Source organism: Anser brachyrhynchus (genome assembly GCF_964034855.1).
Source record: "Anser brachyrhynchus genome assembly, chromosome: 2".
Lineage (NCBI taxonomy): Eukaryota > Metazoa > Chordata > Aves > Anseriformes > Anatidae > Anser > Anser brachyrhynchus.
The window spans coordinates 55,013,452-55,027,031 of NC_137695.1; the positions used below are offsets into that span (position 1 = coordinate 55,013,452).

At 44.4% G+C, this 13,580-nt stretch overlaps 1 protein-coding gene across 3 annotated transcripts in view; it reads right to left on the reverse strand.

Annotated features, from left to right (window-relative positions):
• LOC308188768 (nuclear pore complex protein Nup153-like) overlaps positions 1-13,580 on the reverse strand; it is a 16,761-nt gene continuing 3,181 nt past the window's right edge. Inside the window, exons 1-8 of one of the 3 annotated variants that reach the window (XM_080578163.1) lie at positions 10,846-13,295; positions 8,195-8,405; positions 5,816-6,064; positions 4,473-4,612; positions 4,265-4,390; positions 1,972-2,082; positions 1,796-1,834; positions 1-1,695 (exon numbers count right to left, since the gene is read on the reverse strand). In XM_080578163.1, the coding sequence (XP_080434289.1) occupies positions 1,615-1,695; positions 1,796-1,834; positions 1,972-2,082; positions 4,265-4,390; positions 4,473-4,612; positions 5,816-6,064; positions 8,195-8,405; positions 10,846-11,091 (1,203 nt within the window). In that variant the 5' untranslated portion in view covers positions 11,092-13,295 and the 3' untranslated portion in view covers positions 1-1,614. Of the gene's footprint in view, positions 1,696-1,795; positions 1,835-1,971; positions 2,083-4,264; positions 4,391-4,472; positions 4,613-5,815; positions 6,065-8,194; positions 8,409-10,845; positions 13,296-13,580 lie in introns of those variants that run through there. The other 2 variants (XM_080578165.1, XM_080578164.1) reach the window with 2 other exon arrangements.

Below are 13,580 nucleotides of genomic sequence, written 5' to 3' on the forward strand. Positions count from 1 at the left end.
CACAGACCACTGCGTGTTCTGCAAAACTGACTTAACTGAACTGTCAGACAGAAAACAAACCCTAAAGGCTACAAGATTTACCGATGGCTCCGCCTGCGGTCTTAAGGATCAGAAAATACAGTCTTAGGAAGCATGCTATTGTTCAAATCAATACCAACAGGAAATTTTTGTTTACGCTGCAGCTTTAATTTCACAGTATCTCCCAGCTCTTAGTAATAGGATTCACACTCTCTCTAAAGTATACAAAAATGCATCTTTCTAAAAAATATTACATTCAGTTTGAAACCTTGAATAAGACATGTTTTATGTAAGTTCACAAATCTACTTTGAGTGAACGATGGTTCATTGCTGGTTTTAAAGGTAAAAAAGAAAAATATTAAATCCCCCAGTTAGGCATTCAATACACCAAGAGCTATTCTGCCTGGTACAGTTCCTTGAAATAAGAAAAATACCACATCACTGCTACCCACTGCAGAAGTTTAGCCCGAGTGCACAAGTGTTCCGTCAACCGCATGTTCACTTTAGCAGGAAAACACACGATCGTCTCCTCAGCAAATAATTGCTTCTCATCACGGGCTACCCTTCTCCCGCCACCATTATGAATTCTAGTATTATGAATAGACAATCTATCTCCTTTCACCCACTGACAGCTGCGTGCAACATTCATTTAGTGGCTGACAATTTCAGGCTCTCTGTTGCAAATCTGGCAGATCTTTCTTAATGCCTTATCACAGGTGTATTGCTATAATATAACTGAGAATTCACACCAGATTTGGTTTTAGTTATTTGGATAATATTTATGATATACTTCACTTCTCCATGCCCTTGTAATTTGGCAGATGGTGAAAAGATGGTCCAGGAAATCTGAGATGTTTGTAAACTCTGAAGTGATTGTAAACTTAATTATACATCCATCCAGTCAAGGAATTAGCACAGAAACTTCTTGAGACACTGTCCCTTTTCTCATTAGAACAGAAGATGAAAAGTTTGCACATCTTGTTATTTCCTTCAGTCACCTGATCTTCAAGTGGTCATTTAAGGGTTTTGCAATTTAATAAGCCCAAGGATACCCCTAACTAAAGTCATCAAAAAAAGATGACTAGTTTTCATTTTTTAAAGAAAATGAAAGGAAGTCATGCTTTACCACAGCATTATCACCAGTTCTGTGCTACCTCCAAACAGGAATTTAGGAGCGTAAGATTTATAGCGTCGGAAATTAACAATTTTCCTCCTCTTTACTTTGAATGGTGATAAAAAGCAGAAAAGTTAGTTTTCTGTGCCCGAATGAACACGGAAGTCTGTACAAAGTCTATATGACCACTCAAGCAGTATTTTTCTATTTGTGATCATTTCTTCAAGAGAAAACTTGCCTCAACAGGAATTTTAATATGCAGCTTCACCCCAAGTTGGGGGACAAGATAAAACGACTTGGTGTGTTCTAGAGCTGTTGCTCTCAACTTACAAAGATAACATAATTCTTAACCTGAGTAATCTTCACAGCCCATCATCTACTGTGGATACATGCCAATATTAACTTGATTTGATGTCTATGTTGTCACTGAGGTTTGAGAAAATTTTTCTAATAGTGATAAAGCATTGAAAAAGTTATCTACCTCAGCTTAAGACATTATTGGTTCTTACCTTTCTTCGTTTGGACTGGAAGTCAGTAATATCCGGTTTATCTATGTCCGGAGGCTGAGGGAAAAAACAAAGCATAAATATTAGAGGGCAATTTTTTTCTCCTGAGAGAGAGGGTTCCCTGCAACAAAAATGTGGGGGTTCATGGTCAACTTACACAACACAGCGGCAAAAGAGATGTCATTCTTTTAGCATCCTGTTGAAAAAACAGCGCAATAAATTAAACCGGCCACAACGTAAGGAAGAATAGTTTTATCTTTATGCTTTGATGGCACATTTACTAAGTTTTATAAACACATGAAGCAAAAACAGATTAAAAGAAGTGCTATTTACCAACAAAGCGGTTGACAGCTTCTCCACTGCCTCCAAGATGCACCATGCTGAGGTACTCAAGGTAGCGTGGGACCGCACAGTTTCTTCTCTAGCTTTCGCTCTCTTTTGTGCCTGAAAAATTAGCATTTTAAGTGTTACAATGGTCAATTCTCAGCTAAGGAGGCATGTATTTTACGTCCCAAGGCTACACTGATGATACAATCAATATATTCTGATGACAGAGAAACATGCAGTCACTGGGAGTTCAAGCCATAAAGAAGAGAATACATTCGGAGTTTAATGAAGTTTACCTTGGGCCTCAGTGCATCTTGCACGTGCTTGTTGCACGAGCAATAAAAGAACTCCGTACTTGTAAAAGGTCAAGACGGATGATGCTAGGACTGCTAAGGCCTCCGAAGCAGTAATCAGGGAAACAGAACTCAAGAAAAGGCTTGTGGTACAGAAAGCATTTTCAGTAACAACACAGACCTCAGAGTTTCACGATGGTCTAAGTGTACCATCTTAAAATCAGTGTATACAATCATAACCAGGAACTAGTTTTACTTCTCTCTTGCTTCCTCCCTTCCCCCAAGATTAAAGTTGGCTGCAAATCTTTGTCTTAAAAGATAAAGATCTGATTTAAACTGTAACAGATCTAAACATTACACTGAAAAAGTAAACTGTTTATTTGCACCACCCAGCTTCAAATATCAGTCAAAAACTTCCTTTGGTGTGACTTTTTTTCTTCCCAGGTTAAACCCCTCAAATAACCACACTGTGCTTATCACACGATGTGAAGACAGGAAGCAGACCACGCAGCGTGTAAAAACACAAGTGAGACTCACAGAACCACAGAATGGTTAAGGTTGGAAGTGACCTCTAGAGATCGCCTGGTCTACCCCCCTGCTCAAGCAGGGCCACCCCGAGCAGGTTGCCCAGGACCATGTCAAGTCAGCTCTTGAAGACCTCCAAAGAGGGAGACTCCACAGCCTCTCCGGGCAACCCGTGCCAGGGCTCCATCACCCGCACAGTGCAAAAGCATTTCCTGATGCTCAGACAAAGCCTCACGTTTCAGTTTGTGCCTGTTGCCTCTTGACCTGGCACTGGGCACCGCTGAAAACACAATGGCTCTCTATGCTCTTTGCACCATCCATTCAGGTATTTATATACACCAATAAGATCCCCCCTGAACCTCCTCTCCTCCATGCTAAACGGGCCCAGCAGTCCCTGCCTCTCCTCAGAGGAGAGGTGCTCCCAGTCCCTTGATCATCTTGGTGGCCCTTCGCTGGACTCTCTAGTACCTTGCTGTCATTCACAGCAAGCAGCAAGAAGCAAGCTACTCTCTCCTTTAAAAGCCTAGTATTTTGGTTCCTCTTTTTACCATAATGCAGTAATATTGTAAAAAACAAAAATAGCCAACCAAAGAGGGTTCCCAGCTTTGCACCACAAGGTTTCAAGGTTTCCCGTAAGTGAGGTACTTGTACTGCCCTTTTTCCGTTGCACAAATGGACTGTCAGAACAGAGCCAGCAAACCCGCGTTTTCATTTTCTTAAAATTCCTTTTGATTTATCGATAAAAGTCACTTTCATTTAAATACATTCCTACCAAACCTGATTTGACTTTCCTTTTCGATTCAGCTCTAGCTAATCAGAGTTGTCAGCAGTTTTTATTTGCTATTTCCAAGAACTCTTGGGGGCAAATAACTCTCTCCAAGAACTATATGAATCGTTCAAAACAGAAAGCATGTTACTGCTTATCTTGGGACTGCATTTAGTCCTGCATGCCTCTGTGTACCAGAAGAACAAAGGATCAGCAAAGTTGATTTTAGATATTTTCAAAGACTGCAGGTTTATACAACATATCCATAGCATGAATGTAGGCATGCTTGGAAAAGAAGATCCACAGATAAATATTAGCCAGGTTTGACTACTGTAGCTTTTGCTACCATAAAGACAAGTTTTCAAAGTTATGCTGTCATTGGTTTTTTTGCATCAAGTTATTTTAACGTAATGTAGTCAGAGGCAGACAATGGCACTTAAATGGAATTTTTTGAAAGACCTAACAACAGAGGAAACCCCAACTACCAACAACTAGCCCAAACTGTCATTCTTGTTCTTTCTGACAAGTATTACCTGTGGTAAAAACTGTTATAAAAGAATTTAAACAGAAATCAATCTCAGACGTCTATTTTTGTAGACCAAGTGGGCAGAAGAGCAACTGTTACCACATATTCAGCTCCCTGCTCAAAGCTCCTTTGGCAGTGCTGCTTTTTTTATTTCCATCACTATTTCCCACTACACTACTTTTCTCATACCTGATAAGGTTCCGTCTTTGGCTGCCTTGATCTTACAGCTGCACCACCGGCATAGGCCGTCTTTCCGGGGTAAAATGGAGAAAACCCAAGCTGGTTTTGCTTAAAAACAGACGTGCTTCCACGTACCTACGGAAACACAGTATGAGAAGTGGATAGAAAAACAGGTACACATTCAAACTGATTAAAAGAAATACTGTGCAGTACTTACAGGACACAGTCCTCCAAAAACAAATAAACTGAATGCAGGTTTCTTAGAGCTAGCTGCAGAATGCTGCGAGAGGGAATGAATTCTTTCAGCTCCTGCGGGCCAGAGCAGTGACGATGAAGTATTTTTTAAAACTGCAACATCTGCCAAAATGACGTATGCTAGATGTAAATGCCTCTAGTACGTACAGAACTTTAACAATAAAGATCACACTAATTCAAGTTCTTCAATACAGAAAAATAAGCATGACTTCAGCTTCCTTAAATAGATCAACTTCACGTACAGACTGAAAACCAAGTATCACCTACAAACTTGAAAACTGTTCACAGAGCTGCAAGTAGTTTTCAGCAATCTTACCAAGTTAATACTGTGCTTCCAATGCAGATATTTTTTTCCTTCAGGCTAAGATAAAAGAGGACCGCATAAACATCAGTGCATTTGTACGGACAAAGCTTTTTTCTGTGTTGGTAAAAGGCTGGAGGCCAGCACAGATCATAATCGCACAGGTTTTAAACCTGGAAGATTCCCCAAAGGCTGCTCTAAGAGTTAACGATCTTCTGCCCATGTATGTTTTACGAAGACACACCAGAAAGTTCTAGTGCACTCAGGTTATATTGCTAAAGCCCAGCAACTCTACTCTCAGCTGTACAAAAGTTCTCTGGAAAACCTGCTGAGCACACGTCAGTCCCTGTCTATATGGGGGACTAGAAAAAGCTGCAAACCTGCTGTTCGCCCTTTCAGCGAGAAGACCTACGTACCAACCTACATCGACACGATGCTTATTTTTTATTTTAAAATGGTGTGCTTTCCTCAATGAATTTGGCAAAAGACATGAAAGTATTGACAGCTGAAGCCTTCTACCAAGAAAGGTCAAAAAACAGCCTATAGCTTATGTCAGAGTAGTTTCTTTATCTTCTCTTGCTGAAACACAGGAAAACATCTCGTGTTCCTATTTGTCACCTGCACTTATTCACATTTAACCAGCTGTCTGTTAGATATTCTGAGCCACTCTTCCTTCTAGACAATCAGCCTAGTTGTCAAGCTACGGCAAGTCAGCCTGATTTCCTACCGTCCCAGTTCAAAATTTACATATAACCTAGCTGAATGTGTATATTTCAGCATTGACTCTTTCTAACATCAGGGTATCATAAACGTATTCCAAAGCACGCTTCTATTAAAAAGGTGATAGGATTATATACTTCTAAAACACTAAAAATTCAATTTAATTCTCGCATCCAAAGTTGACATTCACCTATTTTATTTACTAAGGTGATGTGGAATATTAAAGAACGCAAGGTACTTCACATTAAAAAAAAAGTCAATTAAACAGAGAACACAAAAATCACCTTCATCAGATGCTCTAGAGGAGGAATCACTGGTTGTTGGGATGTTATCATCGTCTTGTTGAGAGGTAGAATCTTCTATTTCTTTTATGAAGGACAGCCTAGGACTGCCAATGCCAAATATAGAAGATGTCGAGGGCTGACAAGGTGGGACAGGAGAATCCAGCATGGTATAATTCAGACGGCTCCGATGAAGAGAGGGCCTTGTTAACACAACTGGGAAGTTCAGTGCTGATCTACTTGTGGATGGTTCTAGACAAGAACAGGGAGATAATTAGCTTTGCTATAGACAAGCTCACAGAAGCCAAAACCTGTTTCCTATCGACAGCCATGCTATTGCCAAGTTCTAAGCGCAAAAAGAGAGAAGCCAAATTTAACTTCTTCCTCACCCAGATACGGTTGCATCTAACTGTCTGGCTACAACAACAACACTGCTTGCGATACACAGTATTAATGTTGCATCCAGAAGTAGTTAACTATGAGGTTTTACAACACCACATTCTGACCCCGTGCTCAAATGCTCTAACGCTGACTTGGCCGTTCACTAAATCAAACATATATACTCCTTCTCCCATGTACAGCTTGCAATAAGCTTTACAAAATTTGAGATTACACGGTAAATACAGATAACACTGCAGCTTCCATAATATTGGAACAAAGGTTATATTAATCTGAATACACAACATGAAAATGAACGTTTGCAGTACTTTTTTCCCAAGTTCTTCCATATCAGCTCACGTTAGAGGCAAAACATCATCTCCTACCCATTAACTATTGGGATTTTGACCCAAGGGACAAGGATGTTGACCCAAGTAACCAGATGAGCATTTTTCCCTCTTGAAGCAAAGGGTCTGCAAACAATGCCAGTGGCCTGGAATAGGTGGCCTTGAAGTCTATCTTGCTAAATGAATGGAACTATTCATGGGTATTTTGCCTGATGAAAGCCTACTGTCTCTCCCAGGAATCTGGGCAATTCAAATGACTTTGAGCCACTATCCTCTTGATACTTGAACTGAAGCTTAAACTAGTTAGTTCAATCTTCATAACCACTGCAGTACCACTAATTAGCTCTCCAAACCATGAGCAGATTTTTAGGACAGCACCGTTTGAGATACAGAAAGGTATTCAGGCGGAAGGCCACCCAATATAGGCTCCAGCACACTGATACCTCAGAACTGAAGAAACACATTGGTTTCAAAATGTAGTAATAATTAAAAAAAAAAATCTTATTCTTAAGCATAGTAAGCGACACCCACGGACAGCAACATAAGCTGCAAAAGGTTCCAGGGTGTCCACCTGCTCCTGATCTCCTGGAGTTAGCAAGCTTGCAGTGCAGCTGTTCTTACTGAAAGCTCCTTTCACGCAGTTACATAGGAAAGCCAACATGTGTTCCTCAGTCACGAAGACCTTCTCTATTCTTTTCTCCAAACTCATTCCCAAGCTACAGCTACACAGAAAGCCATCAATCTCCTTGTTTACAATTAGATGAGATTGGAGGCAAAGATATTTCCTCCTTATTTTTTGATTCTGCCAACAACAGAAGCAACTGACTTTCCACATTATCTATGGTTACCTACGCACGCTCAGACAAAACTTCTTTACTTATTAAAAGCTGACTTCCCCAAAACAGCTAATTTAAGAGAAACTCAAATAAGAATAGATGCAAATTTATACAACAGGACTACAGGAACAGTGAGAGGCACTGGATATAAGACAAATTAATCTTTCATGAGGTAAAGGACTTGCAAACCTCGTTGCCAACGGTCAAATACCTTTTCAAAGACACCCCCTCCCCCCGCGTAGACCTTAAAGTTATTGAATATTTTAAGGACAATAATCTCATAAACCACATCCGTGCACAAGTTCCCCAGTTCACCATCAAGTTAACGAGGAACTTTACTAAATTGATCAAAGCCCAAAACAAAAAAAAAACAAAACAAAACAAACAAAGTCGGGACACGAGACGGAATTTTCCTCTGCCATTCTAGCATCTAGTCTTTTGTTTCGAAGACTGCAAAACAAATTAATTTTTTTAATTGCCTTAGGCAATTAGACAGATTTTCATTCCATATCTTTTAAAAGATGGAAAATGCAACCCAGCACACTTGCAAATGACTTATTTTCAGCATTTAGCACCTGGCTAATAGAGTACCCAAAGTTAACTGATGCCTTCCAAGAGCATAAGATGTATGCTTCGTAACTGTGTATACAGTTTAAAGCTAAGACGGTTTCACAAACAGTTGTTTCGACTTTTTTGATTGTTTGTTTTTTTTTTCATTCTGTCAAAACCCTCATTCCAATTTCCTTTTGAAATTCAGATTCAAAACTAGAAATCTGTGAATAAATACAGATGGCCAGAATTCCAAATGATTTTTCACATACCTCGTCTACTAATTCCTGCTGGTTCAGGCATGAATCTCTCATCGATTATGGTATCTTCATCTGAATAATCGTGGTGATAGTTTACCGGAGTCTCCTCCTGGTTTGCAGATTCATTTCTGTCTACACACTCCTCCTCACGCTTATTGAAATACTTCTGCAGCCAGGCCGGTACAATATTTTTCACCGTTTCTGTCATTCTGCTAATTATTCCCTGCTTGAAAGAAAAAACACTTGTTTAATTACAGAAACACAGTCAACAGCATATGCTGGGATACCACCTTCCACGGACCTTGAAGACAGATATTATACAGCAAATATTCAGAAGACGACGACGAGGTTGATCCCTGGCATAGGATCGCTACACTTCTGGTAAACCTAAAATTCACCTAAGATTGATTTATAACTACCTATCACTTTCTGCACTTCCAAGTGACCTTGGCAAGGTTCAAAGTTCTGAAACCTCTGCCAAAATTCACCAGCAGGTCGTCAATCTGCAAGGCTATCAGGAAACTCTACGCCTGAACAGCTCCTGACCTACAGACTTGTTCCAGGACTCTTCCTCTTCGCACCCTCACGTGAAAACCAACTAAACCAGAAGTTCAGCAATTATCTACTGCGACAGTCAGGACCATACTACCCATTAAAATCAGTGAATCTAAATATTTTCAATTTTAGTAATGCTGAATTGCAGTGACTATACGCACAAAAAACAGTTCTGCTCTCAACAGTCAGGCTAACCCAGAAGATGTCCTGGAAGAAACACAGCTATAGCTATAGCACCAGCACCTCCTCTTGCAAGAGCCTTCTAAAGCTGTTGCTGTATTTTGTAGAAGACTGACTCTGCGGCATACATCGGGTACGATCGGAGAATTCCCACCTGACCGAAAGCCCCAGGAACTACGGTTAAATAAAAGATAAATTAATATAAATGAATATAATTAATAATAAAAATTAATAATAAAAAATAATATCCAGAAAGCTGACAATCATGAGCTAGGCATCCTGCTAATCATCCCTCCTGCAGGCAGGGGGAAAAAAAAAAAGTAAATTAGATCCAGGACTAGTTCCCAGGAACTTTGAAGCTGCTAACTATACTGTCTACAGTGCCCAGGCACCTTCAGAGCTTAATGGTAAGAGACAGAGGGTTTGGTGGGCTGTAATTACGATCACAAGCACACAAAACACATCTATTTAAGTATTTCTAAGAATCGACTTATCGACTAAAGTTGTAGGGGGAAGGATGAGAAAAACAGCGGGGTAGGGATCAGAACCAGAGGTATAACCTCACAAAATCGCATCGGTCGCTTTCGTGCCTCCCCAACTGCATCACTGAGAGACAATTAACATTAAGCCACAGAACCTTCTGCAGAGTGGACATGATATTGAAAATAAACTGAAATTAATTGACAAATGCTCTAAGCAAGCTATCTGCTCAAAGCTCGTCCTTTTACGTTATGAACATTTGCACGATTCGTCTGGTTACAAAGCTAACTGCTATAATAAATGCACACATGTAACACCTATCAGTTTGTCTATTTATCAAATCATTAAAATTCTTCCCCGATAAGTTACTGTTAATTTGATCTGCGCTGGATGTGCAGCAGCCATTCTCTGTGCAGAATCCCCCAGATATCCCCACGCACGTGTTTGCTCTGGCACACTCTTTAAATAAACCTACTGGAAAACACGCAGAGATAACAGACAATGGAAAAGTTAGAAAACCATCTCCACTGATTATTTTTAGTCCACGTGTAAGGTTTATCAGTTAGCTACACGGTGTCGGCACACGCAAGCTATGGCACTTTCAACATTAATGCACTGTTCAAGCCAGAGGTTTCAACGGTTGCTCTGTAAGCGTGGGGAATGTTTGCACTGCCCTTCCAGGCCAGCTTTAGATGGACAAGATTGATTGTCAATATATGGTATAAGGGACTTGGCATTTCTGCAAGTGATAAAAACCTAATTGAGCAGCTATCCATGCGTAGCGCTCCCTTGGTTTTGCATATGATAATCAATCCCCTCAGCTACGTTGCTCATTTCATAGCGGAGAGGTTTTGGCTGAACAAACATGTGCAGAGGGCATCTCCAGAGCATCTCTCTGGGCGTCCTGACATTTCTTAGCAAAGAGCTGCTGGGAGGGATCTCGGCGCGTCCCCCCTCCAGCACGGGGATTTTCACACCCCGAATTGACGGACCGCTTTCACCGTCAACCTGCTGTACCCTACAGCACAAACGAGAAGCAAAGCCTGGCAGGTAACGTTCAGAGAATTGATGATGGGCTGAGGAGGGGTGCAGGGAGCGGGGAAAGCCCTGGGGGTGGCACTGGGGGTCCTGAGGGCAGCGGGCTGGGGGTGAAGGGGAGGGGGAGGAGGGGGGTAATGGGCTGGGTAGAGGGGTAAGGGGGTAAGTAAGGGGCTGAGGGGGTAACTGAGGGGGTTAGGAAGGGGCTGAGGGGGTAACTAAGGGGGTAACTAAGCCGTTGAGGGGGTAACTAAGGGGGTAACTAAGCGGTCGAGGGGGTAACTAAGGGGGTAAGGAGGTGGGTAGGGGGTAACTAAGGGGATAAAGGGGCGGGTAAGGTAAGGGGGTAAGTAAGGGGGTAACTGGTGGGCTGAGGGGGAAGGGCCCGCTGTGGGGGGGCCGCTCCTCACCCGCTTGCTCCTGGCACAGGGGGGCTTCGCGGCGCCCAAACGGTGGCGCCGCCTCTTCACCTTGCCGCCGGCCGCTCCTCCTCCTCCTCCTCCTCCTCCTCCTCCTCCTCCTCCTCCTCCTCCTGCTCCTCCTCCTCCTGATCGGGCTCCTGGGCTGCCGCCCGGCGCCCCGCCGCCACCGGCCCTGCCACCGCCGGCCATGCCGCTGCCGGTCGCGCCGCTACCGGTCGCGCCGCCCGAGGCCATACCGCCCCCCCCCCGCGTTCGGTGCCGTCACGGGGCCCCCCCGCCCCCCGCCGCCACGCGCCGCGGGGCCTGCCCTGCCCCTCGTGGGAATAAAAATGTTGTTTTTGCAGAGTTACGTTGTTTAAAGGTAAGGAATGGGGTATTGAGGTGTGCTTGCAGCGATAAGAACGCTTAGCAGGCGACCTTGTAAAATGCAGACAACCAGACTCCGTAGAACAATTCGGGGAAAATCACGGTGTTGAGTCAAGTCAGGTAAGTGAAGAAACATTACCGCTTCAACCAGTAAAAAAGTCAAAAGAAATTCGAAATTTAACAGGCCGGCAACTGAAGGCCATGCATTGTCTGGGAAGCATCAGACAGATTGTGAGCCTGGATCACCCCCTCAGTGGGGAAACAGGGGAGGGTCCCGTCATCAAAAAGTATATAAACTGGGTTTTGGAACCAGCAGGGGCGCTCCTGCTCGTGGGACGCCCGCCACTGCGATCGCGAATAAATTCCTGCTTCGCTGAGCTCCTCGCCTGAGCCCAAGTTCTTGGCTACGGAGTGTTTCTCACAATTTGGGGGCTCGTCCGGGAGCCAGTCGCCTACTGGGGAGCCCCACCGCCGCAGCAGCAGGAAGGCATGCCCCGCTGATTTCAGCGGTCCTGTGCATCGACGGCGGCGGTTCTGCGGAGAGCTGACAGAGGGCCCGAGACTGATGAAAGAGGCAGGATCCGTGAAGGAGTGGGGAAGGGAAGAAGGCAGGCACTCCGGCTTTGAGAATTGATCCGGTAACTCTGTGCACAGACCAAGGTAAGAAATAGGAAGTATTGCCTTGGGGGTCGGGTGAGACTCTGTGTGCCGTGTGATTGAGACGTACTTTTGTACGGAGCGAGTGTGGAGTCCTGATCCGCGGTTCCGCAGCTCCGCGAGGGGCGCGGCCGGAGACGGCCGAAGCGTGAGCTAAGGGAGAGAAAGGAAGAGTCTCGGGAAATGCGGTGTATGGTAAGCCCTTGCACGGGGAAGTGCTTGGCAATACACCAGGGAAATTTGGTGTGCGGTAGTCCTCGCACGGACGGGACGCCCGCCACTGCGATCGCGAATAAATTCCTGCTTCGCTGAGCTCCTCGCCTGAGCCCAAGTTCTTGGCTACGGAGTGTTTCTCACACCCTCCCCCTCCCTCCCTCGCGCGCCCCCTCCCCTCACGGGAACGCGCGCCCCCCCCTCCCGCTGCCGCTCCCGTTCCTCGCCCCGCCCCGGTCCCGTCCCGGTCCCGCCGCCCTCCCGCTCCCGCCCTCAGGACCCGGCCGCCATAATGAACCCCGGCCCGGCCACCGTAAGCACGGGGCTAGGAGTCACCTCCAGAGCCTCCCCGCGCCGTGGCGCCGACCGCCGGTGTGCCGCAGCACCGCGCCGGGCGTGGGACGGCGCCCCGAGCCCACAGTGCTCGTCAGAAAAGCCCCGCACCGACAACCGATACCCCCGCACCGACAACCAACAGCCCCCACGCCGACAACCAACGCACAAGCAGTGTTTTAGGCCGGATTCGTGGCCCCGTTGGTCCGGGAAGCGGTCGTCACGCTAAATTCTACCCCACGGCAGGGGAACGATGGGCATCGTGACAGATCGCCGCCCCAGAAAATAAACACATAAATAAATAATAAAAACGATAACGGGACGTGAATCGTGCCCTTAAGAACAGACATTGGGCAGTGAAATCACCGACTTCTGCAACAATCCGTGCTCAGGGAACTGACTAAAACCCCTCCTGCATTGGCCATGTAATAGCTAGGCAAACATCACATAATGCTTCCCTCCCTCACGTACACCAAACCTATTAAGGCAACCATAGTAGTGTGATAACGTGATTTTTCTCCTCCAGATCAGCGTCAAAGGCAGCTACGCTAGGTTTGCTCATAAGTTCAAACGCTGCTTTATTTATTTATTTAAATGCCATTTTTCTTATTTAGAAGGATTTCCATAGGGTGACAGGCCTTTAATGACACTCACGACTCAGAAACATTTGCCGATGCAGTCAAACGGTGTCTATTAACGCGAGGCACTGAAGTTAATTGGTATTAAAAATGAGCCAAAACGAAAGGCAAGTATCTGCGTGTCCAGCAGAATGACAGCGATCATCACCATTTGATCAATCTTCCCTGTGAGTTCTATCTGCAAGTTACTTTGAGGTAGCGCTAGAAAGAAGCGGTTGGTCCAGAGCATCCCTGCAAAAAGAAACATCCACGGCTTAAGTACCATTTACTCTTTTGGTATCCTTTTAAGTACTTTTTACCCGTTTCGGACTCCTGCCTTTTCCCGGCTCACTGATGACAGCATTAGTAGCCCCTCAAGCTACTGTCCTACAGCCTTTCCCATCAGTGAAGAGATAGGAAAAACCCCACTACTTCTTGAAAAAAAAAAACAGCAGGTTTTTGAATAAAAGCACTCTCTGTTGCAGCTAGGTACAACGAAAAGAGTTTATGAAATCATTACGGGACATTCTTGTAGAG